Source organism: Nannobrachium achirus (genome assembly GCF_963921795.1).
Source record: "Nannobrachium achirus genome assembly, chromosome: 3".
Classification (NCBI taxonomy): Eukaryota; Metazoa; Chordata; class Actinopteri; order Myctophiformes; family Myctophidae; genus Nannobrachium; species Nannobrachium achirus.
This window is the reverse complement of record NC_137812.1, coordinates 24133889-24160618: the sequence shown is the minus strand read 5'-3', so window position 1 is coordinate 24160618 and position 26730 is coordinate 24133889. Positions and strand designations below refer to the sequence as shown.

Sequence of the window (26730 nt, the reverse complement as noted above, 5' to 3'; positions counted from 1 at the left end):
ACCTCCTGACTTGGATGAGGAGCACTTTTTGTAGTTCATATACAGTTTTGCAGTGATGTTTTCAAATAGACTGGACATTTGAAACTTGAAACTTGAGATAGAAAATGCAGTTTCTAACAATAACAATAAAATATATAGTATGATTTGAGTGAGAAATAGGTGTGGTGTCTGCATGTAAGTATGTATATACTGTATAAGTTTGTATACCTACCTATTGTATGAAAGACCTTTAATCCCACCAGAGAAGAGCCTTGGCCATGTTGAACATTTAAAGGTTTATTGAATGAAGAAGAACCATGCTGACTTGAACAAATCCACGAACCACATCACACGTCCAGAAAACGTTCATGAAACCACATCACAAGTCCAAGAACATGTTCACGACCAGAGAGGGGACAGCTATGGGCCCAGAGGACACGAACCGATTGAAACAGAAAAGTGACCGAACTGTGAATGAGCTTCAACCGCGTGTCACCCTCTCCGTCCCTCTCTGTCCGTCAGGGCCGTCACGATCACGACATCTTGAGTTGATGATTAAATCGATGTGGTATAGGCTTTGAAAACAACACAAAGTTCATCCTTTGTTAGACTTCTGGTTGGTCCCTGACTGACCAACCAGCAGGCTCTATCTGCCTTGTCCAGCCCTGGTTCTGCCTTTTTTTATGTTGAATTTGCTAAAACATAATTTTTGGAGAAATAAAAACATTTAAAAACATGCTGAATCACTATACTGCCACTGAGCAGCTCCATTTACTGAAGCCAAGTTTGAAATTAGAATTGACACACAGAATAACGATACAAAGCAACAGAATTAAATTGGTAGTGGATGGAGTGTCCCACCAAGTGTCCCACCAAGACACAGCAACCAATGGGTGTGAAGAGGGGCGGGACAACGGGTGGGACTTGACAAAGGGTGAATTGCACAGGGTAGATATGACAAATTAACTTAAATATTGTCTCTGTCCAAAACTGTTATTTCTCAGGATGCTCTGCAAAAGTAGCAGATCGACAGGCTCGAAATGAGCTTGCAGATCTGCTACTTTTGATGCTTTTGTGTGACGCTATAGGGCGTCAATTTACCAAGAATATGGAGAGAAGAGATTTTCTGCCCGACAGCGACGATATGTAAAGAAATGCCTGACAATGACCGCTACCAATAATCAAAATAACTAGTATGGTCAAAAATAGGCTATATTTAGATATTTTATACTTTTTTATAATGAAAATATCAGATCTATTATGACGATTATGCAAAAATAATTATCTCAAATAATTGTGATAAGGCGATGATCGTCTCTGTCGGGTGGAAACCTCATATTATGTCCAAAACTGCTACTTTTCAGGATTCAAATTCAAAAACAGCAAAAGTAGCAGATCTACAAGTGTTTCGATCCGCAAAAAAGAAAATATGGGGATTATGAGGTTTCTGCCCGACAACTAGGTTATCGTCGTTGTCGGGTGGAACCCTTGTATGTCCAAAACCATTCATTTTGTATTTATCATTTTAAAAATGAACTAAACTAGTGAAAACAGCCGATCTACAAGCAACACAACGCCTCGCGGTGCGAGGCGTTGTGTGCTTGTAGATCTGCTGTTTTCACTACTTTTGTGCGACGGCCTTGTATGATGAAGCAGGGCTTCACTTTACGAAAAAACATACACATTTGAAACTTGGAGATACGAGGTTTCTGCCCGACAGCGACGTTATGTAATAAACTGTGACAGGCCCCTGACGGAGCTGTCCCCCGCCCCGCCGGTGACCTGGAAACTGTGGTCACATTACCATGCACTACATCCAAGGTGTGCCAACGCACAGTCCCCAAAATGCTCAGGAGAGCCACATTTAGAGTGTAGACACATCCAGGGGTGTCACACAGGGGGGGAGGGGGGGGAAGTGTGACTGAGTAACTATAGGGCCCAAGGTGGAGGGGGCCTTAAGTATTTTATACTTTAGCTATTGAAAAATAGCAGATATACAAGCTCGCAGCGCTGTGAGCTTGTAGATCTGCTATTTTTGAAAAGTCGTGAAAATGTGTGCAAATCTTTGAATATTATGTATTTTTAAGCGAAGATTTGTAACTCAGAATTTGTTTCTGGGGGGGTCCCTGAAACTATGGAGGTCAGTGGCCAAATACATAATTTTTGGGATCCTTCACATGAAAAGGTTTGAGCGCCACTGACATTTTTTCAAAAACCTTCAAAGACTTTTCACGATTTTTCAAAAATAGCAGATCTACAAGCTCGCAGCGCGGCACCGAGTGCTGCGCTGTGAGCTTGTAGATCTGATATTTTTTACAATAGTTAAAGCACAAAATAACGCAGTGAATCCTTGTACCCAGGGCCCATAAATTGGTGCGACACCCCTGGACACAGGCCCCCCCCCCCCCCTCCCCTCTGTCTCTGTTTCTGTCCCTATCTCTCTCTCTCTCTCTCTCTCTCCTCTCATTGCACTTGACATAAAATGGCCTCAATTTGCCTTTTCTAAGTGTCCTCAAATGGCAAGCCAGACATTTGTGTGTTGTGTGTGTGTCGTGTGTGTGTGTGTGTGTGTGTGTGTGTGTGTGTGTGTGTGTGTGTGTGTGTGTGTGTGTGTGTGTGTGTGTGTGTGCGACTTCCACTCGTCCACTTCTTTTAAGTGTCCAAAGCGCCGCCCACCTCCTCACAGAGTAAAATCATTTTGATAGTCAGTCAACTCCTGGAGGAGACATTAACCCCCTTATTAACAACCCCCCCACCCGCCGCTTGTGATGATACTCCTCGCTAACAGCCTAGGATTTGTATCCGGGTAGCTCAGTCGCCTTTGGGTGGGTTCGATCCCGGGCAAGTCGTGCGGGTAAAGTACTGGGAGCTGATGGTAGGTGTGGCGCTGCACCTCAGCAATTCCATCTCCCAGGGGTCTAGAGCATTGCAATCTGGGAACCCATCGGCAAAAACAGTAACAAGGTTTGACTCCTCCGTTCTCGGCTGAGACCAACAATAAGCCTTACTTACTGACTTACTTACTTAAAGCCTAAGTTATACTTCGCTGTGTTGCACGTGAAGTATAAATCAAGCACCTGAATCCACTGGTTTTCACTGTGTGTACAAATGGAAACCAAAAACGGACCTGTGAGTGTCCGTCCGTTTTGTGTACACACTCAAGAGATCATCAGATGAACACTGATGGATTTTGTGAGGCATCGAACGATCTCTGTCGGGGTGGAAACCTCATTATGTCACTTTTCAGGATTCAAATTCAAAAGCATCACAAGTAGCAGATCGACAAGCTCAAGATGCGTTTCAAGCTCGCAGATCTGCTACTTTTTAAGCTTTTGTGTGACGCTGTAGTATGATCAAGTAGGGCATTCAATTTTTTTTTTTAAAAGACATGAAAGTTAAAATATGGAGGTTTCTGTCTGACAGTAACGAAATGCAGCCTCTGTGGCCTTAATAATAGACCCCAAACTGGGGGGTCATTAAAAAAAAATCAAATCTCAACCCCCTTGAGTCTACCCGTCTCTCCAAATGACGAAGGACAGCTTGACATTGTACAGTGCTGACCGTTTTTCCAGGTATACATACAGGAACTCTTTCACTCCCTCTCCCGGGGGTTGAGTGTCCTCAAAAGGCAGACATTGATTTGTGTGTCCGAAGAACTGCACCGCCTTCCCGGTCGTCCACTTCTTGAGTGTTCCAACGCGTCCGTATACATCCTTGTTACCACCACCACCCCACTCATACCATCTTACCCTCTTCAGCCTGAGTTATATTTAGTTGCAGAAAAAATGGAAGCAACAGTGGCAACAACAAGGTCACAATGTGTTGCACCATCGTGACCAGGGTTATTATAGAACTAAAAGTAACGGGTGGAAACCTCATATGTCCAAAACGGTAGCAGGGTAGTAGCAGATCCACAAGCTCAAAACGCACCATTTGTCCCGCGTTTCGAGCTTGTGGATCTGCTCTTTTGCTGCTTTTGTGTGATGATGAAAAAACACAAAAAGTTAACTGGAAAGACGCAATTGGAAAATGCAAGTGTGGTCGCTGTGACGCGAGTCAAACTGGCAAATTAATTTCGTCTTACTATTTGAATTTTCCCCATTCAAGTCAATGGGGAAATTTTATTTCACAAATGAATTAATGGCCATATATGGAGAACTCTGTCAGTCCTTGTCCCTTTCATGCCCATATATGGAGATCGCTGATGTCATCAATATTAAGCCCAATTCTTGGAATGCCCATATGGACATACTGTGTCAGTCTCATGTGGTCTATGATGTCAGTCATTTACATATTTGGGAAAAGTAAATGTTTAATTAAAGTCAATGGAGAAAATTAATTCACAAATACATTTATATATTTTATTTATACTATATAACGTGTCTCTTAGCAAAATGCAAGGAATCAATTCCTGATGAAGCTGGTCGATTTTACATATGGCCCAAGTGCGTGCCACCAAAACTGTGTGAGGAGTACTGCAGCAAAGAAAAGTTTATCTAGGAGGGGATGATGTACGTATGTATGGAATAAAGTCAGACAAATACGATATGGGGCGCCTGGTGGCCTAGTGGACCAGGCGCATACCATATCCACAAGTTTCCGCGGGAGTTTACTGGAGACTATCAGGACCAAACTTCCGGGTTTAACAGCAGACATACAAGCTCACGTCGCGTCGCAGATGCAACCCGTTGTGAGCTTGTAAATCGGCGGCGGAACCTCGGTGCAGACGTTTGCGCAATGCACTATGGGGCGTAGGAAACTCGTGGATAGACATTGCCATTTCGGCATCAATGCCTGTTGGCGTCGCCGGTTCGATTCCCGATCCGGGCGACCTTTGCCGCATGTCACTCCCTGTCTCTCCCCCATTTCCTGTCAGTCTACTGTCCTATCCAATAAAGGCAAAAAGCCCAAAAACAAATCTTTAAAAAAAAAAAAAAAAAAAAAAAAAAAAGACAAGTACTATATAGTGTGGTTGCCCAGCAGGGGCAACCGCACTAATAATAATTATGGAGATAAGAGGTTTCTGCCCGACAGCAACGATAACCTTGATGACACTGTTGCACGACTAAATATAAAGCAGGCTTATACTGTTATGCTGTGTTCATACTGACAGCTACAAAGATACTGGCCACCATTCATTTTCAATGGAAACCAGCGACATGATGATGCAAAGATATATCAAACCTTTGTAGCTGCTACAAAAGCTACAGCAGCTCCAAAGCTACCAAAAAAGTTGGGCTGCCGTCAACTTCAGATACAAAGCAACAGATATGCTGCGTAGGTTTGTACCGTTGTATCTTTTGCATCGGCCCTTGTGAACCATAGCCTGTAAAAAAAAATGGATATAGTTATGCCATTGGTTTTCTACAGACCCGTTTTGAAGCATGTTTCTCAGCGATTTCAAATCCGCCATCTTTCTATATGCTGTCAGAAATGCTACCGGAAACGAGTGATATTGGCTGCAACCGCAGCGAGGGCGGGTAGGAAGGTGAAATAGCAACCTCTGCTGGGCCATAAATAGGAAACGGCGGGCTGAACGAGAACCGGGAAGTGAGCTTCAATCCCAGCGAAGGGGGTTTTGCCCCTTGGTGTGAACACAGCATAACTCTCAAGAGAAGAGGAGCGATCCGAGCACTCAAAAGCATATTGTCACTGTCGGGCAGAAACCTCGTATCTCCAAGTTTCAAATTTGTATGTTTTTTCGTAAAGTAAAGCCCTGCTTCATCACACAAGACTGTCACGCAAAACTAGTGAAAACAGCAGATTTACAAGCACACAACGCCTCGCGTTGCTTGTAGATCGGCTATTTTCACTATATTAGACCATTTTTAGAATGATAAATACAAAACGAACGGTTTTGGTCATACAAGGTTTCCACCCGACAACGACGACAACTCTCTCTCCCTAATCATGGATTCGGGTGCATCCCCCCCATTCCGACATGCTGCCATTCTGACATCCCCCCACTCCACCCCACCCCACCCGCGGGTGGTGGTGGGGTGGTGGTCTTCTACCCGTCGCTGCGGATGACGTGGAACAGCGTGACGTTGTAGAGCACCTGGTGGCCGTTGTTCCAGGCGTACAGAGCCCTCTCGCGGGGGTTGTAGTCCATCATGGAGATGTGAGAGTACTGGTTGTGGAAGGGGATGTCGGTGTACTCGTACGTGGACGAGTTGGTGTGGTAGGCGAAGTGCACCTTGGCGCCCGCCAGGTGCGAGTTGGTGACGTAGAGCGTGCCGCAGATCATGAAGGCCTCGCCGGCGCTGCGCTTGGGGAAGCCCGTGTCCCAGCTCTGGAGCACCTCCAGGGAGACGGGGTCCAGACGACTCACCTACCAGAGAGAGAGAGAGAGAGAGAGAGAGAGAGAGAGAGAGAGAGAGAGAGAGAGAGAGAGAGGGGGGTCATCAATGTTTCCGTATAACCAAGGGTAGGCAACCTTAGGCCAACATTGGCACAGGGGAGGGTGATGCTTGGCACACTGGCAGAAGTGTGAGAGACAGGATTTTTTATTTTAAAATCAAATATTGTTTTAAATGTAGTCAATTAAATTAAGTAACCTAATTTGCAACACATTACATCCTTCACATAATTCTACATTCAATAAAACTCTAAACTTTGACTGGGGAGGGTGTCGGGGAGATAGGTGGGTTATTGCTTGAGTCTCATTATAACAATGTCCCTCCAATCAAAATATGTCAAAATATTTGATGGTGTCATTACAATTTGACTCACTGACTATATAGAAAATAACAACAAGGCACTTCATTTCAAGACAAACACACAGACAAACGTGTCCTTGGCAAAGACTTAGTCTTGTCTGTGACAAATTAGGTAATTTTCTTTTTACACACCATTATAATGTTCTTAATAATAATCCTTGGGCCAGACCAGATATCGGTATACCACTGAGTCGGCAAAATCTTACCTATACTAAATTGTTTTTAGGGTCAATGTAAGTCAATTAAAATATGATAGCCTTTCCATCCCGGTAACAGACTATCAGAGTCCACCAGTACTAGCGGTTCTCAAATGTTTTACTTGCAAGGAAGTGTCCGTGTGTGTGTGTGTGTGATGTGTGTGTATTTTCTTTTCTTTCTTTTTTTTTAGTTTGTTGCTTTGTTGCTTTTAATTTCCCTTTTGCGCTTCCTCCATTGTGAAGGCATGTGATGTTTTCCCTTTCCCTCCATGGCACATTCAACAAACTTTTAATTAAGATGAAATTGTTATTGATGTGTAAAAAAAAACCCCCCACAAAAACACAGTTTCAGTTTAGGCCTAGAATTATTGAATGCTTTAACCAGTGAAAAATAGCAGATCTACAAGCTTGCAGCGTGGCACCGAGTGCCGCGATGCGAGCTTGTAGATCTGCTATTTTTGAAAAAGTCGTGAAAATGTGTGCAAATCTTTGAATGTATGTATTTTCAAAGTGAACGTTTGTAACTCAAATTTTGCTTCTGGGGGGTCTCTGGAACTACATTTTGAGATGGGGGTCCGTGGCCAAATAAATATAATTTTGGGGGACCTTCACATGAAAAGGTTTGAGAACCACTGACATAGTAGTCTCTCAAGAACAGACTAACTGAGCTCCAGTTGAAGGGGAACACACACTGGACGCGGAGGCGGCGCGGAAGCGGCGCGCAGGGTTGTTAGGGTTACTTTTAAAAAGGAATCCCCTACAGTTACACGTTACTTGCAAAGAAAATGTAGTCAGTAACGTAATCTGATTATCACAATTTAAAAAGTAACTACTAGTTACATTCAGTTATTTTTGGATTACTTTTTAGCAAAACTCTCTTTAATTAAATAAAACAGTTTTACCATTGATAACTAGACAAGAATATTGAGCCTATGAAATTAGGAAAAGGACAACAGAATTTGACTTAAGCGAAATGGCAGTACTTTATGCTGATTTGACTTGATTATTTTATTGTTTGGCGTTATAACTTATTTGTAAAATTGATGAGGGCAAGGGGAGAATGTAATCCAGCATGTAACCCCCATCATTCAGATCCGTTACTGTAATCCAGATTACACATTTTAAAATGTAACCTGAGACTTTACAAGTTACCTGTTTTTTGTAATCTGATTACGTAATCCCGTTACATGTAATCCGTTACTTAACAACCCTGCCGGCGCGTCAAAACATATGGCCCCATTATTTTCAACCCACACCGGCGCCGTCAGACGCGCGCATCCGCGCGCATCCGCGGGTCTGCCGCCTCGCCTGCCGCGCCAATACGCCGCTGTTCTATTTTTACAGCGTTGCCGCGCGGCGAACATGTTCTCCCATGGTTCTCTCCACCGGGGAAAATGGATGTGCTGTGTGGCAGCGCGCCGCATCCAGTTGGGGTTACCGCGCAGCACTTAACGTGCGTCGATACAGCGATGCGACGCTGCGCAGCCGCCCGCATCCAGTGTGTGCTCCCCTTAAGCCAGATTGCTGACATAGAAACGTAGTTTTTTTTCCCAAAAACCTTAGAAGGATTCAAAAGACACTTATAGAATCGGGTCAAAATTAAAATTTTCACGATTTTTCAAAAACAGCAGATCTAGCAGATCTACAAGCTCGCAGCGCGGCACTCGGTGCCGCGCTGTGAGCTTGTATATCTGCTATTTTTTCAACAGTTAAAGCATAAAATAGTACCAGTACCAGGATGTTCCCGGCTTTGGGGATGGAGGTGTAGACGGCCCAGAAGCCGGTCTCGTCGGCCATCAGGTCGATGTCAGAGGATCCTCCCCAGCTGTAAGGGAAGGTGTTGTTGTACCCTGCCCCACTCAGGCTGCGCTGCAGCAGCACGCTGCGAGAGCGGAAATGGTACTGCACCTGTCAGAACCACGTGCACACAGCGTACACACACATGCGCAGGGCAAGCACACACACGCACATACACACACACACACACACACACACACACACACACACACACACACACACACACACACACATACACACACACACACACACACACACACACACACACACACACACACACACACACACAAGCACAGGGATTAAAGTGTGTGTGTGTGTGTGTGTGTGTGTGTGTGTGTGTGTGTGCGTGCGTGCGTGCGCGCGCGCGTGCGTGTGTGCGCGCGTGTGCGTTTCAAGGACTTGAGCTTAAAGGGAACAGAGAAGGATGCTTGAAAAAGAGAGAGAGAAACAGAGAGAGAGAGAGAGAGGGAGTGAGTGGAGAGAGAATGAAAGAGAGAGAATGAGCGAGTGGATAGATGAGAGAGAGAGAGAGAGAGAGAGAGAGAGAGAAAATTGTGTAGAGTAGTGAAGTCCTGACGTCACTCGTTCGTCCCCTGGTTCACAGAAGTCATTTCTCTATGGAGAAATACCATTGGATCATCTTAAAATCGTCCTATATAAGAATCGTGATCCAAAAATAAACAAGGTGGCTCTGTATTGTTTACGAAATTCGACGGCGGTAACGTTAATGTTTTCTCGCCATCAGTTGATGCCGGGATCATTTGTTTGCTTTTGGAACACAGTTATTATTTGACGAGATATAAAAAAGTCTATGGGAATTCTGAATGGGGGGGAAAGAAAACGCGACCTAGGTCGGATGTGTAAATTACGTCAGACTTTGGTACTCTATGAGTGAGTGGAGAGATGAGAGAGAGAGAGAGAGAGAGAGTGGGGTGGCATTGGCTCAGGGGTAGAGAAACCGTCATTAGAACACGGGCTCCCCCAGAGTTAGTGTCGAAGAGTCCTTGAGCAAGACTCTGAACCCCTAGTTGCTCCTGGTGAGCAGGTTGGTGGTGCCTTGCATGGTTTCCTTAGCCATCAGTGTATGAATGAATGTGTGTGTGTGAATGGGTGAATGTAATGAATGTGTGTGTGAATGGGTGAATGTAATGAATGTGTGTGTGAATGGGTGAATGTATTGAATGTGTGTGTGAATGTAATGCACCATCTATGTAAAGTGACTTGGATAAAGGCGCTATACAAATGCACCATTTACCATTTAGAGAGGGGCCGGGGACAGATTGTATGCCAGCATGTTTTTTTTTAATCTGCATGCTCTGACAACATCTTGTTCTTCCCTTTCATGTCAATGAAGCGTATCTGACAGAAATAGAATGTATAGACTTCATGATAGCCACAGGGGGAAATGCATTGTGTGTGTGTGTATTATGGGGGTATTATACTGAGATTCTGAGAATAAGATACTGAGAGAGAGAGAGGGGGGGGGGGGGGGGGGGGCAGATTGGAGGAATTAAGTGCCTGTCAACAAATCAATATTGTTGACCGGTGTGTGTGTAGCCACAGCAGTCTCGCGAGTCAGACTGTTGCCTCCCACAAATGCTTCCGTCATACTATAGTCCGAAACTCTGAAAATGATCAAGCGATAAAGCGCCTCCGCCCCGCTTCCGTTTCGTCTTTACAGTCGCACATATTTTCCCCGAGTATAAATATAAATCGTGTATACATACACCTGTACTGTATATAGCTTGCTGATCAGCAGAAAATGGAAATTAGATAATGTAACGTAGGAGGTGTTGTTCCAGATATAGCAAACAGTTTTTGCACTGTTTGCTCCCAAACAGTGAGTCAGGACCAATTTTTATCGAGTGAAAATCCAAATTTATGCTCCTACATTAAAGAAAAAAATAATATATATATATATATATATATATTTATTAAGTAGTGAAAATAGCCAATCTACAAGCTTGCAACGCGGCGCAAAGCGCTGCGTTGTGCGCGTTTGGGCCCCGGGCAAGCGTCCAATTTCTGTTTTGGGTCTGGAGCTGAAAGGTTTGGGAACCTCCGCTGTACAGCATTCAGGGGGTTGTGGAACAGTTGCGGTGGCGTAACGTACCAGGATGTTGTGGAACAGTTGCGGTGGCGTAACGTACCAGGATGTTGCTCTGGTGCTTGTTGTAGTACAAGGAGCCGTTGTAGACCACGTGGCCCGTGCCGGCCCAGGGGTGCGGCAGCAGGTGCTGCACGAAGTTCTGCCCCTTGGCGAAGTCCCCCATGGTCCTGTACTCCTGCACCCGCCTGCCTTTGTAGTAGCCGTCCATGGACCACACCTGGTGGGGGGAGAGAGAGAGAGAGAGAGAGAGATACTATTTGTTTCAAAAGCTTTATAAGAAGCTACCCTTACCTACATGCATATTGTCTCTGCCAAGTGGAAACCTCATTATGTCCAAAACTGTTACTTTCAAAAACAGAAAAATGTGCAGATCTAAAAGGTGTAAAAGCGGCGCACTTTGGACGCTGTGGTATGATCAAGTAGGGCATTCATTAAAGAGGTGGTGCCATAGGTTTGTACTTTTTCTGGTTTTCATGTGTCTAGGAGGTTGACAGTAGGCCTACTTAATTCGACCCCCTGGTGTGGTTGTTGTGAGCAATGATGTATTCCCCAAAAAAGGACATAACATGTTAAAAGTTCTGAAGAAAGTTTTTGATGGAAGTGATGTGCATGTTTTGACACAATAAAGTATAAAAAATATATATATATATGTATTCCCTTTGTATTTTGGGTTCCTTCCTCGAGGCTGCCACCTTGTGGGTCAAAAGTGCCGATCCAAAAACACAGATACTAGAGTGACATCATATAATCATCCCCTCCCCTTTTACCATTCACCCAACACTGTGGGTGTGGCTAACTTCAGCCGGGTCAACACCCACCATGACAACCAGGCATACTTAATGAACTGGTGGGTGTGGCCATATAAAAACATAATTTTAACGTTCTGTACACTTTTTTGGAAAAAATCTTCCTCCTAGTATAATCATGGCATCCCATCTTTAATTTACGGAAAAGAAACACAAAAAGTTAAAATATGGAGTTAAGAGGTTTCTGCCCGACAGCAGCGATATACCGGTATAACTATTCCTAACAGCAAAATGGCAATTTCGGTTGAGTAAGCTAGTTATTCTAAGTTGTACTGTGACACAGCTCCGTTCACACATTTCTTTCATTCCCTTTTTCTCCCGTTTGCTCCTTTGAACTGAATTGAGAGAGAAAACAACACAGAGAGAAAGATCGGGACACAAAGATTGAGTGCTTGACAGATGGAGAGAGTGACAGAGACAGACGGACGGACAGACAGACGGGGTACCAGGGGAAGGAGGGAGATGCGAGGGAGGAAAACAGAGGAGGATAGAAGGACAGATAAGGAGACAAAGGGAGAGTGTTGTGATAAGTTCATCCGTAGTTCAGCGTTCTCTACAGAGACTCACTGACAAGGCAATGTAAACATCTCCATGACAACATGATGAAGAGATGCAATAGAGGAAGGTACAAACACAAAGAGAAGAAGATGGTTGGAGGAGGGAGAGAGAGAGAGAGAGAGAGAGAGAGAGATAGAAAGAGAGAGAGAGACAGACAGACAGACAGACAGACAGACAGACAGACAGACAGACAGACAGACAGACAGAGAGAGAGTGCATGCACACACACAAACACACACAGAGTTCAAAACTGTACATTTATTGTGACAGTATTTGCATATTGTATTATATAAGCCCATATTTCATTTGTATGTTCGATGTTGTTTTCGGCTATTATTATTTTTCAGTTTTTACTGCACTTGCTTTGGCATGATTGTAATTGTTACATTCATCATGCCAATAAAGCTATTTAAATTAAAATGAATTGAGAAAGAGAGAGAGGGTGAAAGAAAGAAAGGCACATGATGGCAGAAGAAAGAAAGAAAGAAAGAAAGAAAGAAAGAAAGAAAGAAAGAAAGAAAGAAAGAAAGAAAAAGAAAGAAAGAGGCGTGCCGGCGGTGCCACAGAGGGGGAGCGTGGCACAGATGAACAGACCGAGAAGGCGTGGGAGGAAGAGAGGAAGAACAAGATGTGACAGGACAGGACGGGGGGATTAACTCTCTAAAGAGAGAGAGAGAGAGAGAGAGAGAGAGAGGAGAGAGAGAGAGAGAAAGAGAGAAGAGAGAGAGAGAGAGAGAAGAGAGAAAGAGGAGAGAGAGAGAGAGAGAGAGAGAGAGAGAGAGAGAGAGAGAGAGAGAGAGAGAGAGAGATGGAGCGGATGGGAGAATAAAGGAAATGGGGAGGGATGCTGCAGTGACTGGAAGGTTTTCAGACAATAGAAACTGATTACAGTACATCGCTGATTGTCCATCTACCACACAGTACTCCGGACAGGACAGCAGTTGTTGTTAATTATCGTTATGGCGCTTTATGCATTGGGGTCAATTAACCTTTTATTTGCCCAGCTGCATATCCGGTACCATTTAAACCCTCTATAATTGGTAAAACGGACCTGGAAATAACGTACTTCAATTGATAGTCTTTTGTTCACGCTCTACCAAATACCTTTGCCAAAAGATCTACAAGCTCACAGCACAACACTGTAGCTCAATCATTCTGCATTGTGGAAAAGTAAAAGAACAGAAAAACAACAACAGCCAGTACCTGGCGAGAACTTAGTCCTTGCCAAACAAATTGAGCGGTGCGTTAGTCACGGCCGGAGTCAGGCTGTTTGCCCAGTCACCCTCCCATCTCAGTGGATAACAAAGCTAACACAGACACACACACCCACAACCCTATTGGTTGAATCTAGGCAGTCCTTTTAAGCAGTGCGCGCTCGCTCTTCTCACACTCAGCGTAGCTCACACGCCTCACAGCACCTCGTAAGCAGCTGCAGCCTCCATCTCCTTGTGGCATTTAGTTCTTCACTATGTCAGTATGTTAACTGTATAGGTTTCTCTGGATTGTACCAAATAGAGTATCTATGTGTCTTAACCCTTAAGTTCTGTTCAGATTCACTACACCTTCGTTCTGTTCGGGTCATTTTGACCCGGTGGATATTTGGTTTAAAAAAAACAACACTAATATAAATTTTAACTTAACAAATCATCATGATACATTGACTTTGACTCAATACCAAACAATTCATATGATATATTTGGTAAATGTTTGCATTTCTGCTTTGCTATATCACATTAAACACTGAAAGAGCTAGGCGTTTTTACTGATTTAGCTGAAATCCATGTAAAAAAAACGACTTCATTTAATACTGGGCAATATTGCTCATGCTTATAGGAAGGGGGGGAGGGTTCGGAATGGGGCTTCGGAAGGGGGGTGTTAGAAGTGGGGGTGACTGTGTGTCTGTGTTTTGGCATAATACTGTGTATTTCTGTGCTTCCGGGTCAAAATGACCCGAACAGCACTTAAGGTTCAAAAAATATGAGGGGGGTGTAGCATGGGTGTAGTGCAAAAATATTTTTTTTACATGTTCATCTCAGAAGAATCTTTAAGGCCAGTGAGTTTCAGGTGGAAACATTTTTAACTTCTACCTTTTTTTTCCAAATGAAAATGTAAAACGGGTCAAAATGACCCGAACAGCACTTAAGGGTTAAATGATGCTCTTGAAGGGATATACTGCATGTCTCTCACATAGAACATCTTTTTTTTTAACAGTTTTTCCCCCCCGAAAACCAGATTTTTTTTAAATTAACCGTCAAAATGACTTAATTATATTCGCTTGATTTGCATTGCCTCATGTTGTCATGGGATGAATCCCAGCAATATCACATGCAAAATAATCTCTCGCTCTAGTTGAGAGTTGCGTGTTTTGCTGTTTTCCTCCTCTGGTCCTATCTGCCACTTTTTCTCCTCTGTTTTTATTGCTCGACCTTCCCGACTTTAACTGTCCCTGTTTGTCCTGAGTCTTTTTATATTCACATCCCCTCGGTCCGTGATGGCCTGATACTCTACCTCACCCTTCCTCTCTCAAGCACCCTCTTCCTATATCTCTCTCTCTCTCTCTCTCTCTCTCTCTGAGCTATATTTCCGTCCATGCCTTACCCCAAGGGTCTTCAAAAGGGGATCCGGGACCCCTAGGGGGTCCTCAGAGTTACTATAGGGGGTCCTCCAAATCATAGAAACTGTTTTCTCCTTTATTATATTAACCACTTGAACCCTAGTGTCCTTATTCTGAGAACGTTTTCCAAAAATAACAGATCTACAAGCTCACAATGCCTCGCAGTAGATCTGCTATTTTTGGAAAAGAGGTTTGGTGTAGAGGGGTTAAAGAGCAGACTAAGAACATAGTGAAAGGTCTATTATTAAGTATTGACGGTTCAAGTGGTTAAATATCTGAAAACACAAACTGACATGAATCCAAAATATACTGATGATTGTGCTGTCAAACAATGAAACTATATGGAATCTAGGAACAGGTTGTGGGGGTCCTTGGCCTTTTGACTATTTTGAAAAATGTTTTGAAATAGTATAACTAACCAATGTACAGTACATCGACATGTTGTGAGCTTGTAGATCGGCTATTTGAAGCACATTCAAATGTTTTTCAAAACAGTAAAAAGGGCGAAGATGTTTAGGGGTAAGTGGTAAGTAAGGCATGGACGAAAATAGGGCCCTCTATCTCTCCCTGTCCCTCTCTCTCTCTGTCTCTCTCTCTCTCTCTCTCTACTAGCAGGTACATCTTGGCAGATCACCTGAGCAGATGCTCTCAAACACAACCACCGGAGTTCTGGCATCATGTACCGGTACGTGTACTGTGTGGACACCAGTGGTGTAAAGTAACTAAGTACATGTGATTTTGAGGTATTTGTACTCTACTCGAGTATTTCCAGTTTTCAGTACTCTTACTTCTACTCCACTACATCTCAAGTCCAAATATTGTACTTTTACTCCACTACAATTATTTGAAAACATTAGTTAGGCCTACTACTTTGTAGATTTTGATTATTATTACAAAATATACATTAAACACTAGCCCTATATACATTTTGGCCATTTGAAAATAGACGATCTACAAGCTCACAATGTGTTGCGATGCGACGTATGCATGCACTTGCACACACACACACACACACACACACACACACACACACACACACACACACACACACACACACACACACACACACACACACACACACACACACACACACACACACACACACACACACACACACACACACACACACACACACACACACACACAGATGATCTAATGAAGAATTCATGAATGCCAAACTAGGACTTAAGCGCTGACACCGTAGTCATGGATACCAACGCATATGTAAGATGTACGGTATGTGTGCGCGCGTACGCATTCACATGCGTGTACAGTGAGTGTGTCTGTGTGTGAGAGTGAGAGTGAGAGAGAGAGAGAGAGAGACTGGTTGTGTGCTTTTACAATGCGTCGCAGCTTTTCACAATGCGTTGCAGCATGTTGTGAGCTGCGACGTAACATTTATTTTTAAATGGCATTCCTAAGATCTCTGTCTTAAAATGTTGATGTCATCACAAGTATAGTAATACCTGTGTGTGTGCGCGTGGTGTGTGTGCGTGTGCGTGTGTGCGGTATTCCATCTAGACTGAAGGGCTTTAAGCCCTACAGTAAGGCGTCCAGCTGAGTGCCTGGTTAATTAGCAGGACCCCTGAGGAGCCAGCCACATGCATGTGTATGGGAGAGACATGTAGAGGAGAGGAGAGGATGGGAGTTATCAGTGGAGGGATGGAGAGAGAGAGAGAGAGAGAGAGAGAGAGAGAGAGAGAGAGAGAGAGAGAGAGAGAGAGAGAGATGATTTACACAATTCTTTATTACCTTTTAATTGAACATAATGTCCCAGTTTTAATTGTTTTATTTCTCACATGCTTTTTTCTCAGGCCAATTAAAGCTTGAATTGAAAGGAAATGAGAGAGAGAGAGTGAGCGAGACAAACACGCACACACACACACACACACACACACAAAACACGCACGCACGCACGCATGCACACGCGCACACACACACACACGCACACACGCACACACACACACACACACACACACACACGCACACACACACACACACACACACACACACACACACACACAATAAATGGTCCACAAGCTAAAAGTTCAGTGACAGAGCCGCCACCTCATAACCCGGTTAGTGCAAGTACAGACAGTCCCACCTGTAGCTGGTAAGTGGTACTGTAAACCACATCCAGGACATTAACCGTACATCCTCTATCCTGTATACACAGCTCTGGGGGAGAGGAGGCTGTAATGGGAGAACAGGAACCAGGGTCACCACCGTGATATAAATCACACCTGGCAACTGGAGACTGTCGCCCTGACAACCAGCCTTAATATACACTCCCTGAGGAGGAGGAGGTGGGGGGGGTAGTACCGGTAGAGGAAGCAGCGATGCACAGAGCACATGGAGAAGAGGAGGAGGAGGCAGCTCTTGGGTTGTGGTTGTGGTAGTATTGAGTACTATTGCTGTGTTAGCATGGCGGTGAGATACTTGTGTCGCACTGACTAGCATTGACTGTTATGAACACTTTTGTTTGGCGCTGCCAAACAATGTTTCGTTAAATGGTAGATGGTGCATTTATATTGCGCTTTTATCCAAGGCGCTTTACATAGATTGTGCATTACAGTACATTCACCCATTCACGCACACATTCATACACCGGTGGCAGAGGAAACCATGCAAGGCACCAACCTACTCACCGGGAGCAATTAGGGGTTCAGAGTCTTGCTCAAGGACTCTGCGACATTAACTCAGGGGGAGCCCGGATTCGAACTGGGAACCCTTCGTGCTCTAATAACGGTGTCTATCTGTCTATCTGTCTATCTATCTATGGACAAATAAGGAGAGAGGAGGAAGAACTTCCAGCCCGCTGAGCACAATTTAGAACACGCGTGGAAAGCCTGTCTGGATATGTCACACGCACACGCTACGCACACAAACACAATCAATCACACAAGCACAGTGCTGGCCCAAGGTAAACAGCATGCTTGTGTTTACTGTTAATTAGACTAATATGGATCGATGGATGGATTGGTAAGGTTTCCACCCGACACACGTGCACACACACATGCACACCTACCCTGCTGTCTGAGCTGGGAATCATGGCGTCGGTCATCCATGAGCCAAAGCGGGACCCCGAGGCCCTCACGGTAATCGGGATGCTCAGCCCGGTCAAGCGACCACAACCTGTTCATGAATGACAAACACACAGTGGTTAAGGTTGCGGCCCCATACTTGTCGTGGGTATAATATACAGTTCATACATTAGGCCTATTTCAAAAGATTTTCATAAAAAACAACAATGAAAGCTAAAAAAGTCGTGAGAATAGCTGATCCACGCGCTGACAACGCTGACATTGCGTTGTGAACTATTTTCACTAGTCATGGGTCCTGGGGAGGAGACATCAAAAGTCTCTTTTGGGTCTGGAGCTAAAAAGCTTGGGAACCAGTGGCGTAGAGGTAAAACACTCCCCCACCACCATCAGGACAGACCCTGGGTCATTTCCCAGCGGTGGAGCCTGCAGCCTTACCAGGAGCTCCATCAAACATTCACAGCAGCCATCCTGACAGGCTATACTAGTCTAGTCTACACAGAGTACAGGCATAAAAACAGAGGAAAATAGACATGCTGTATCTTAGGTCGCCAATTAGTAAAATAATACCGCTATTGTCTTGTTTTCATTACTTCAAACATCAAACTGTTGCACTCTCTAATGATGTCAGTGCTACAAGTGAACTTTTGGACTGTACTGGACGTGACTAGCAGGTTAGAGCGTTCATCGTACATCATCTAGACAGACAAACTCCCTCTATCCACAAGTTTCCAACGTCCGATCGTGCACAGAAGGTGGGCGGCAGTTCCGGCTTCGCAGCCGAGCCAGGTGTGATCTGCAAGCTCACAGCGGGGCTTATATAATGCATAATAACATGTATGGTGTAGTAATGGGTTAAGTGGCTTATTGGTTCTCTGTGTTTTGCCATGCTTTATGCTGCTCGTACCCAGTTTGTTCATGCAGGCGTGCAGCCTGGTCTCCAGCAGCAGCACCCTCTGCTGGAGCTCCTCGTAGTCGTAGGCGCCGATCTCCTCCTGAATGGCCGACAGGATGACGGACAGGTTGCGCAGGTCCAATCGCAGGCCGACCAGGGTCTGTAGATCCGCCCTGTACTGCTCCACCACGGACAGCAGGGGGCGCAGCTGAGACATCTGACCCGTTATATCCTAACGGGGGGGAGGGTGAGACAGACGTATGACTAGTTCTGATAGAAAATGCACAACTTTTATAGTTTTGTGAGATGGTCTTCCCTGTTGCAATGTAAGACAGCTCTGTTTACACTTCTATTTGATTCCCATTTATATTCAATATTTAATTGCACATGCATTGTTTTGTTTATTGTCATACCTCCAGACAAGGTCCCCCTATGGGATAACCAGCGCCATCTGGCGCTGCAACAGAGTAAAACTCATAAGCTCCCGTACGAGAAATGTCATTTGTCGGTAGGGCTGTCAATCACAAACGAGGGCACCGCCCCCGAGTGTATAAAAGCCCTGCGGGCTATCATAACTTCCTCTTCCGCACCTCTGCTTACCTGCAACTAGAGTGTCGCGAACTCAGCCATATAAGTATATTTTTCTGTAAAGTTTAGCCTAAGCGTTGACTAGGAAGTCGGCCACTGGCCTTTATAGATTATTCTCCTGTACGTTTCTACTTCTATTCTTCCTAACAGTTCGGTCTTTTTCTTCACTTTCGCTTTGAGTCTTTACTTCTTCTCTGTACGTTCTGCCACGTGTCTCCCTGCCTTAGCTTAGCTTCGCTTAGCTTCGGTTAGCTCACGATGGCAGCTCGTCGACCTACAGTTAGCAGCCTGCTAGCTAGGGTACCGAAGAAGTGCGGCCTTCCCAGCTGCAAAGGCCTCATCGCCAATGAAGATACTCATCCGTTCTGCATTGTCTGCATGGGGGTAGGACACGCCTTGGCCTCTCTGTCCCCTCCGGCCCCGGCCACGGGGGTGAACTGTGCTGAATGCCTCCAGTACGATGTTCCAGCCCTCGAGGCACGATGTGAGATCGCTGCCGCAGGCTACGGCCTTCACACCACGGTCTCCGCCGGAACCCTCCCAGACACCTCTCCTCGTGTGCAGGACAGCGCTGTACGCCACAGCGCTGCTTCTCGCCACGTGGTTAGGCCTCCAGCGGCCTCGCCCTCAGCTAGCTTCGGTAGCCCCGTTGCTAGCGGGTCTGCGGCCCCTGTTTCCACTGCTGTTTCTCCGACGGGCTCGACTGGTGCCGTGCCCAAGAAGAGAACATGCAAGACCGCCCACGTTGTTTCTCCGCCAGCTGCAACATGGACCGTCCCCCCCAAGGAATTCCACCCTCTAGTCGTCGGTGACATTCCTCTCTCCTTCTCCGTCCCCCAGCTACGGGCTATGCGGCCACCTAGCCCCGTCTCCTGGCATGCTAGCGACGGAGACGAACCGGAGCTAGAGGACTGCGACATGGAGGAGTTGGACACGGAGGGTGAGTACTCGGAGGAGGACGAGTCCTCTTTCCCCTCCGGACAGGGCGGAGGCGCGGCCAGGGTGGTTCCTCATGCCGAGGCTTCCATCTCCGCCGCGTCCTCCCAAGCCCCTTCTGCCTCTCTCCCCCCTTCCATGCCGGCTGGGGCGAGAGGGGCAGCGGCACAAGACCCAGACTCCATCCCCATGGACGAGCTCTCGGTGCTGGAACGTGCCACCATCCGTTGTGGCCTGGAGCTGCCACTCGGAGACGCGCCACTCGGACCACGGGCTAGGATTCCCCTCCTTGGCCAGGATGTGGATTCCTCTCCCCCGCTTCGGATGGAAAAGCTCCCACTGGTCCCAGGCTTTGCAGAGGCCCTGCATTCAACCTGGACTACACACAAGGACCCCCCCAAGCTCCCCTTCCTGGTCGATTGCCGCGACGCAGAGAAGGCGGGAATCCCCTTGTGCCCTCCCATGGACAAGCTGATGGCCCAGTCCCTGGTAGGGAGCCTCAAGCCTAGTCATGAGCGGACCGGTCCTGGAGGCCGTCCTCCCCTCAATCTGGCCGTGGGTAAGAAGCCTCCTGGGTTTGCCATCCCCTTTGACGACAAGCAGTCTTCAAGGGTGAGGAACTCTTACAGATCGTCCGCGCTGGCAGCCAGGACGATGAACGCCACCCAGCTGCTGCTTTTCTCCACCAGGCGCCTCCTCAGCGAGATGCGGGAGGTGCCCGACGTGTTGGTGGAGGAAATGGACAAGTCGCTGCGCATGCTGATGGACCTGAATGTCCACGCAATCGAGTGGCTTGGACACGGCATGGATTATTGCATCCAGGCGGAACGTGCCAGGTGGCTGGACAAGGTAAAGTGTCCTGGCAGTTCCGGAGAGGAGACCGAGAAGGTCCTGCAAGACCTCCCCGGCCACCCTTCCTCCCTCATGGGCGGTGGACTGGAGCTTCTCCGCCAGGAGGTGGCGGATAAGAAGATCACTCTGGAGCTCCTGGGAGCCACGACGGACCCCCAGGTACCCAGAAAGGAAAAGAGACAGGGACGGAGCAAGGCCCCTGGTCAGGCTGACAGGGGGCGCTCTTCCTCCAAACAGGGGAAACAGAACAATCCCCCTAGGACCCCCTCTTCTTCCTCCGCGGGACCCCCTCACACTGCAGCGGGGGCTCAGGCCCGCTCTCAATCCCGCCACCCTCCCAGGCACGGGATACCGGCCAGCTCCCACAAAGCCCGTGGCAATCCGAATCACTGGGTGTTTCGGACGGTGACACGGGGTTACAGACTACAGTTCGCGAAAAAACCCTCCCTATCCAGCAAGGTTATTTATACTCGAGCCCGCGGCTTGAAGGCGGATGCCTTGAGGGAGGAGATAAGCTCACTATTGCGCAAGGGCGCTATAGTGGAGTTATCACGCGACCAGAGCCGTTTAGGCTTCTGGAGCCGTTATTTTCTGGTTCAGAAAAAAGGAGGGGGGCTGCGTCCGATTATGGACTTACGTGCTCTGAACAAGCACTTGAAAAAGTTCAAATTCAGGATGCTGACGTCAGAGTCACTGATGAAATCAGTGAGACAGGGGGATTTCCACTGTTCAGTGGATCTGAAGGACGCTTATCAGCACATCCTCATTTATCCCCCACACAGGAAGTTCCTGCGGTTCGCCTTCGAGGGGCGCCTGTACGAGTACACGGTCCTCCCTTTCGGTCTTTCTCTGAGCCCTCGGGTTTTCGTGAAAGTGACCGAGGCAGCCATTGCTCCACTGAGGCATCAGGGAGTCAGGCTGGCGAACTACATAGACGATTGGATGATTTCCGCCGCCTCCTGCTCAGAAGCGGCGCGCCATACCAATCTGGTGTTGTCACACCTGAAGGCCTTGGGTTTCAACGTCAATTTTGGCAAAAGCATGTTGTTACCCTCCCAGCAGATTTCCTTTATAGGAATATCTCTGGACTCGGCCACCATGTCCGCTCGCCTCTCCCCGGAGAGGGTGGACAGGTTTCTGACTTGTCTCGGCTCCTTCCGACTGAACCAGGTGGTCAGGTACAAGGAGTGCATGAAGTTGACTGGGCTGATGGCTTCAGCAGTGCAACTTCTGCGTCTGGGCAGGTTTCATATGAGACCTTTCCAGCGGTGGTCACTGGCGCTCAGGATTCCTTCCCTGCAAGGGTACAGGAAGGTGACAGTCAGCCAGGTCTGCATGGACGCTCTGGTCCCATGGAGGGACCAGGCGTTGTTGACAAGTGGGGTCTCCATGGGCGAAGTGGTGTCACGCAAGGTGATCACCACAGACGCCAGCCGCTCAGGGTGGGGCGCCACCCACGAGGGGCGTTCAGCCAGGGGTCTTTGGACCCAGGCCATGTTGGAGTACCACATCAACTATCTGGAGTTAATGGCGATCTACTTGGCGCTCAAGCATTTCGAACCATTTCTCCGGGGTTGCCATGTCCTGGTCAGGACGGACAACACGGCGGCCCTGTATTATCTCAACAAACAGGGCGGCCTCTCCTCGCGTACGCTGGATCAGCTGGCGCGCGAGATGACCCTCTGGTGCTTGCCTCGGTTGAGGTCCATCAGAGCCTCCCATGTCCCGATCTCTTTGCCTCCCAGGAGAACGCGAAGTGTCCCCTTTACTTTTCAGTGAGGGGACCTTCTCCTCTGGGGATGGACGCGTTTGCTTACGAATGGCCACAAGGTCTTCTCTACGCGTTTCCACCCCTGGAACTGATTCTTCCCACTCTGGAGAGGATCAGATGTTCCAACCAGGAGGTTCTTCTGGTGACACCATCCAGGGGAGTGTGGAGGTCTCTGATCACCCCACTGCTCTCTCGACCCCCTTGGCGGCTTCCCTTGCTCAGGGATCTGCTGCGCCAGGCAGGGGACGAGGTCTTCCATCCAGACCCACGGGGCCTAGACCTGTGGGTTTGGCCCGTGAGAGGGAGAACCTGCTTGCAGCAGGCTTCTCACCGACGGTTGTAGCCACTATTCAGAGTGCTAGAGCCCCCTCTACTAGGGCTGTGTATGATGGAAGGTGGAATGCCTTTTTGGACTGGTGTGAGCTACAGGAGCCACCTGTGGTGGCTCATATAGCTTCGGCCCAGAGGGTGTTAGATTTCCTGCAGGACCGCCTGGACCTTGGCCTGGCGTTCTCTACACTGAGGGGTTATTTAGCGGCTATTGATGCCTGCCACCTGGGGGTGGCAGGTAAAGGCCTTTCTAAAATCCCTGAGGTGGTCCAGTTCATGCATGGTGTGGACCATTTGAGACCTGTGACCAGAGCCTTGTTTCCTGTTTGGGATCTACAAGTGGTTCTTGAGGGCCTTTGCAAGGCACCCTTTGAACCGATTGGGAGGACCTCTTTGAAACATTTAAGTTTCAAAACAGCTCTTTTGCTTGCCTTGTCTACGGCTAAGCGTGTGAGCGACCTTCGTGCGCTCTCTGTGAGCCCTGATTGTATGAGGTTTCTCAATAATGACTCCAAGGTTCTTCTCAAACCTCATTTGAGTTTTATTCCTAAGAACCGGGTGGTCCCGAAGGAACCTGTTGTTTTGACGGCTTTCCATCCTCCTCCGTTTGCATCAGAGGAGGATAGGCGTCTTCATTGTCTTTGTCCAGTTAGGGCCCTGAAGGCCTACTGTGATAGGACGGTGGACAGCAGGTCTACTTCTCAGCTTTTCGTGGTCATGAATGCCCGTCAACGGAAAGCGGTGTCCAAGCCCACTCTGTCGAGATGGCTTGTGGATGCTATTAGGTTGGCTTACACCCGGTCTGGGTCTGAAGTGCCGGAAGCACTTAAGGCCCACAGTACTAGGGGTGTGTCTACCTCTTGGGCTTTGTCCAAAGGTGTCTCCATTGAGGAGATTTGTGCAGCGGCGAATTGGTCTTCGCCGTCCACCTTTGCGACCTACTATCACCTGGACGTTGCGCCTTCTGCTATGGCGCATACGGTTCTGGGTGCTGCTGCCTTTCCTACTACGTAGGGGGGCGGCTCTCTCCCCTTCCGGAGATAGCATGCTGCTGTCTCTAGGATACGTGGGGGGGGACCCTGAGTTTTTCCCTTATTTTATTGCAATTTTATAAGGTGGACCTGTGTCTGCCCTTAGTGCATAAGGCGGGCCTCGGTCTGTCAGGGTCTCTTTTTCTGTCTGAACACGCCCAGGCCCTGTGGGTCTGGGTCGGATCAGTCCTGAAAGGGGTCACGTCGGTTGACAGGACCTCCTTTCCGGGTGTGGTCGGTGTGCACGACAGTCTTGTCGGTTCATGACTTCTCGGGGAGTATATGAGTCCCATAGGGGGACCTTGTCTGGAGGTATGACAATAAACGTATAGGTTCCGGACGGAACCATGTTTATTTAATACCGGAGGACAAGGTCCCCCGAATAAAGCCCCTCGGTTCGCTAGTTGCGGGCGCAGAGGTGCGGCTTTAGAGGAAGTTATGATAGCCCGCAGGGCTTTTATACACTCGGGGGCGGTGCCCTCGTTTGTGATTGACAGCCCTACCGACAAATGACATTTCTCGTACGGGAGCTTATGAGTTTTACTCTGTTGCAGCGCCAGATGGCGCTGGTTATCCCATAGGGGGACCTTGTCCTCCGGTATTAAATAAACATGGTTCCGTCCGGAACCTATACGTTTTGACCGTTTTGTTCCACTTTTGCTTTGGCAATGTCTCATGCCAATTTGAACTGAACTGAACGGAATGGAATGGTATGGAATTGAAGAGAGAGAGAGAGAGAGAGAGAGAGAGAGAGAGAGAGAGGGAGAGAGGGAGAGTGGGAGAATGGGATGAAGCGATGAAGTAAAGTGACAGATACAGAGACAAAATTCAATACCTTTTTGCTAAATTGAAGAACATGCTGTTCTTGGCAGGTATTCTTACACAGAGAACATTGTCAGACACAGAAACACACACACCCACACACCCACGCACGCACGCACGCACATACACACACACGCAGTACGCACACGAACAGGCAAATACAAAACAATGAAAAACATTTGGCACTGATCAATACGTGAGCCCAAAATAAGCATGGGGGTGGGGTGGGGGGTGTTACTCAACGAGTCTATGAGCAGGATATCATGTTTATCTTCTTTACTTGTCAGAATGGCAATAATAATCCCCCAGTCTTCAGTGCGCCCTCACTCCGGTGCAGAGGAAGGTAAGTAATAATAATCATTTTATTTATTTGATTTATAATGCACTTTGCATTATCAAATATCAAAGTGCTACAATCAGGGTAACATATTGTGATGCTCTCAGGTGGTCAAAGAGGGCATTCTAGAGTGGAGGAGCAGCCGAGCAGAAGGCCCTGGTCGCCCAGGGTACAGAGCTTGGTCATCATGGGGGTGAGGAGAAGGTTGGTGTTATAGAGCGGAGGAAGTCCACACCAGAGCACAACATATTGCACCCAGCATTACAGTATATGACCAGTATGGATGTCCTAGAAGGCAACAGAAGGCAGTGACAAAGGAACAGGTCTTGTGTCAGATTTAAACACGGTTGCCTTCGTGAGCCTTTGTGAGCACTACGATCTCTGCTGATCACCATGGGGGAGGGGGGAGGGTAGTTTATAGACAGCAGGACCCTTGTTCTCGTTCAACCTTTTACAAGGGGAAGGCAGCGGATTGACACAGCAAATTGAGGACATCAAGATAAATGATAAAAAAAGAGATTTAGCCTTTTGACAAAAAGATCAGCCGGCTTTCAAAGACATGAGTGAGTGCTGCAGAGAGAAGACAGGTGCTGAGAGAGAGAGAGACAGAGAGAGAGAGAGAGGCACAGGGGTGTCGCACCAAATTCTGGGCCCTGGGTACAAGGATTCACTGTGGGCCCCCCATGAATGTTCTTCATAGGCGGAACTGGAGGAACACATTATTTTGTGCTTTAACTATTGAAAAATAGCAGATATACAAGCTCACAGCGCGGCACCGAGTGCCGCGATGTGAGCTTGTATATCTGCTATTTTTGAAAAATCTTTGAATATTTCTACTAAGATTTTTTGGAAAAACCTATGTTTCTATGTCAGCGGTGCTTAAAATTGTTCAGGTGAAGGACCCCCAAAATGACAGGTATTTGACCACGGCGACCCCCATCTCAAAATATTTAGTTCCAGGGACCCCCCCAGAGTTACAAATGTTCGCTTAAAAAATACATACATTCAAAAGATTTGCACACATTTTCACGACTTTTCAAAAAATAGCAGATCTACAAGCTCGCAACGCGGCACTCAGTGCCGTGCTGTGAGCTTGTATATCTGCTATTTTTCAATAGCTAAATAATTAAGGACCCCTCCACCTTGGGCCCTAGTAACTCAGTCCCACTCCCCCACCCCCCCACCCCCGGTGACGCACCTGGAGAGGCATGTGGTGTGCAGAACATGAAAGGGGGAAATGACAGGAGATTGCAGGAGGACGACCAGACCAGAGGGAACAGAGCTCTAGACGAGAGCGCTCAGAATGGAAGAGAGAAATAATCAAAGAGCAAACAACACAAGCTGAGA

At 47.2% G+C, this 26730-nt stretch overlaps 1 protein-coding gene across 1 annotated transcript in view; it reads right to left on the bottom strand.

Moving 5' to 3' along the window:
- Nucleotides 1–5989: 5989 nt before the first annotated feature.
- The window catches only part of LOC308281060 (noelin-2-like), a gene marked incomplete at both ends in the record, with an annotated part of 51913 nt that continues 31172 nt past the window's right edge, over nucleotides 5990–26730 (bottom strand). Inside the window, 5 exons of the mRNA XM_080721137.1 lie at nucleotides 5990–6310; nucleotides 8630–8803; nucleotides 10843–11019; nucleotides 17809–17915; nucleotides 18729–18948. Coding sequence (XP_080577263.1) covers nucleotides 5990–6310; nucleotides 8630–8803; nucleotides 10843–11019; nucleotides 17809–17915; nucleotides 18729–18948 — 999 coding nt within the window. The remainder of the gene's footprint in view (nucleotides 6311–8629; nucleotides 8804–10842; nucleotides 11020–17808; nucleotides 17916–18728; nucleotides 18949–26730) is intronic.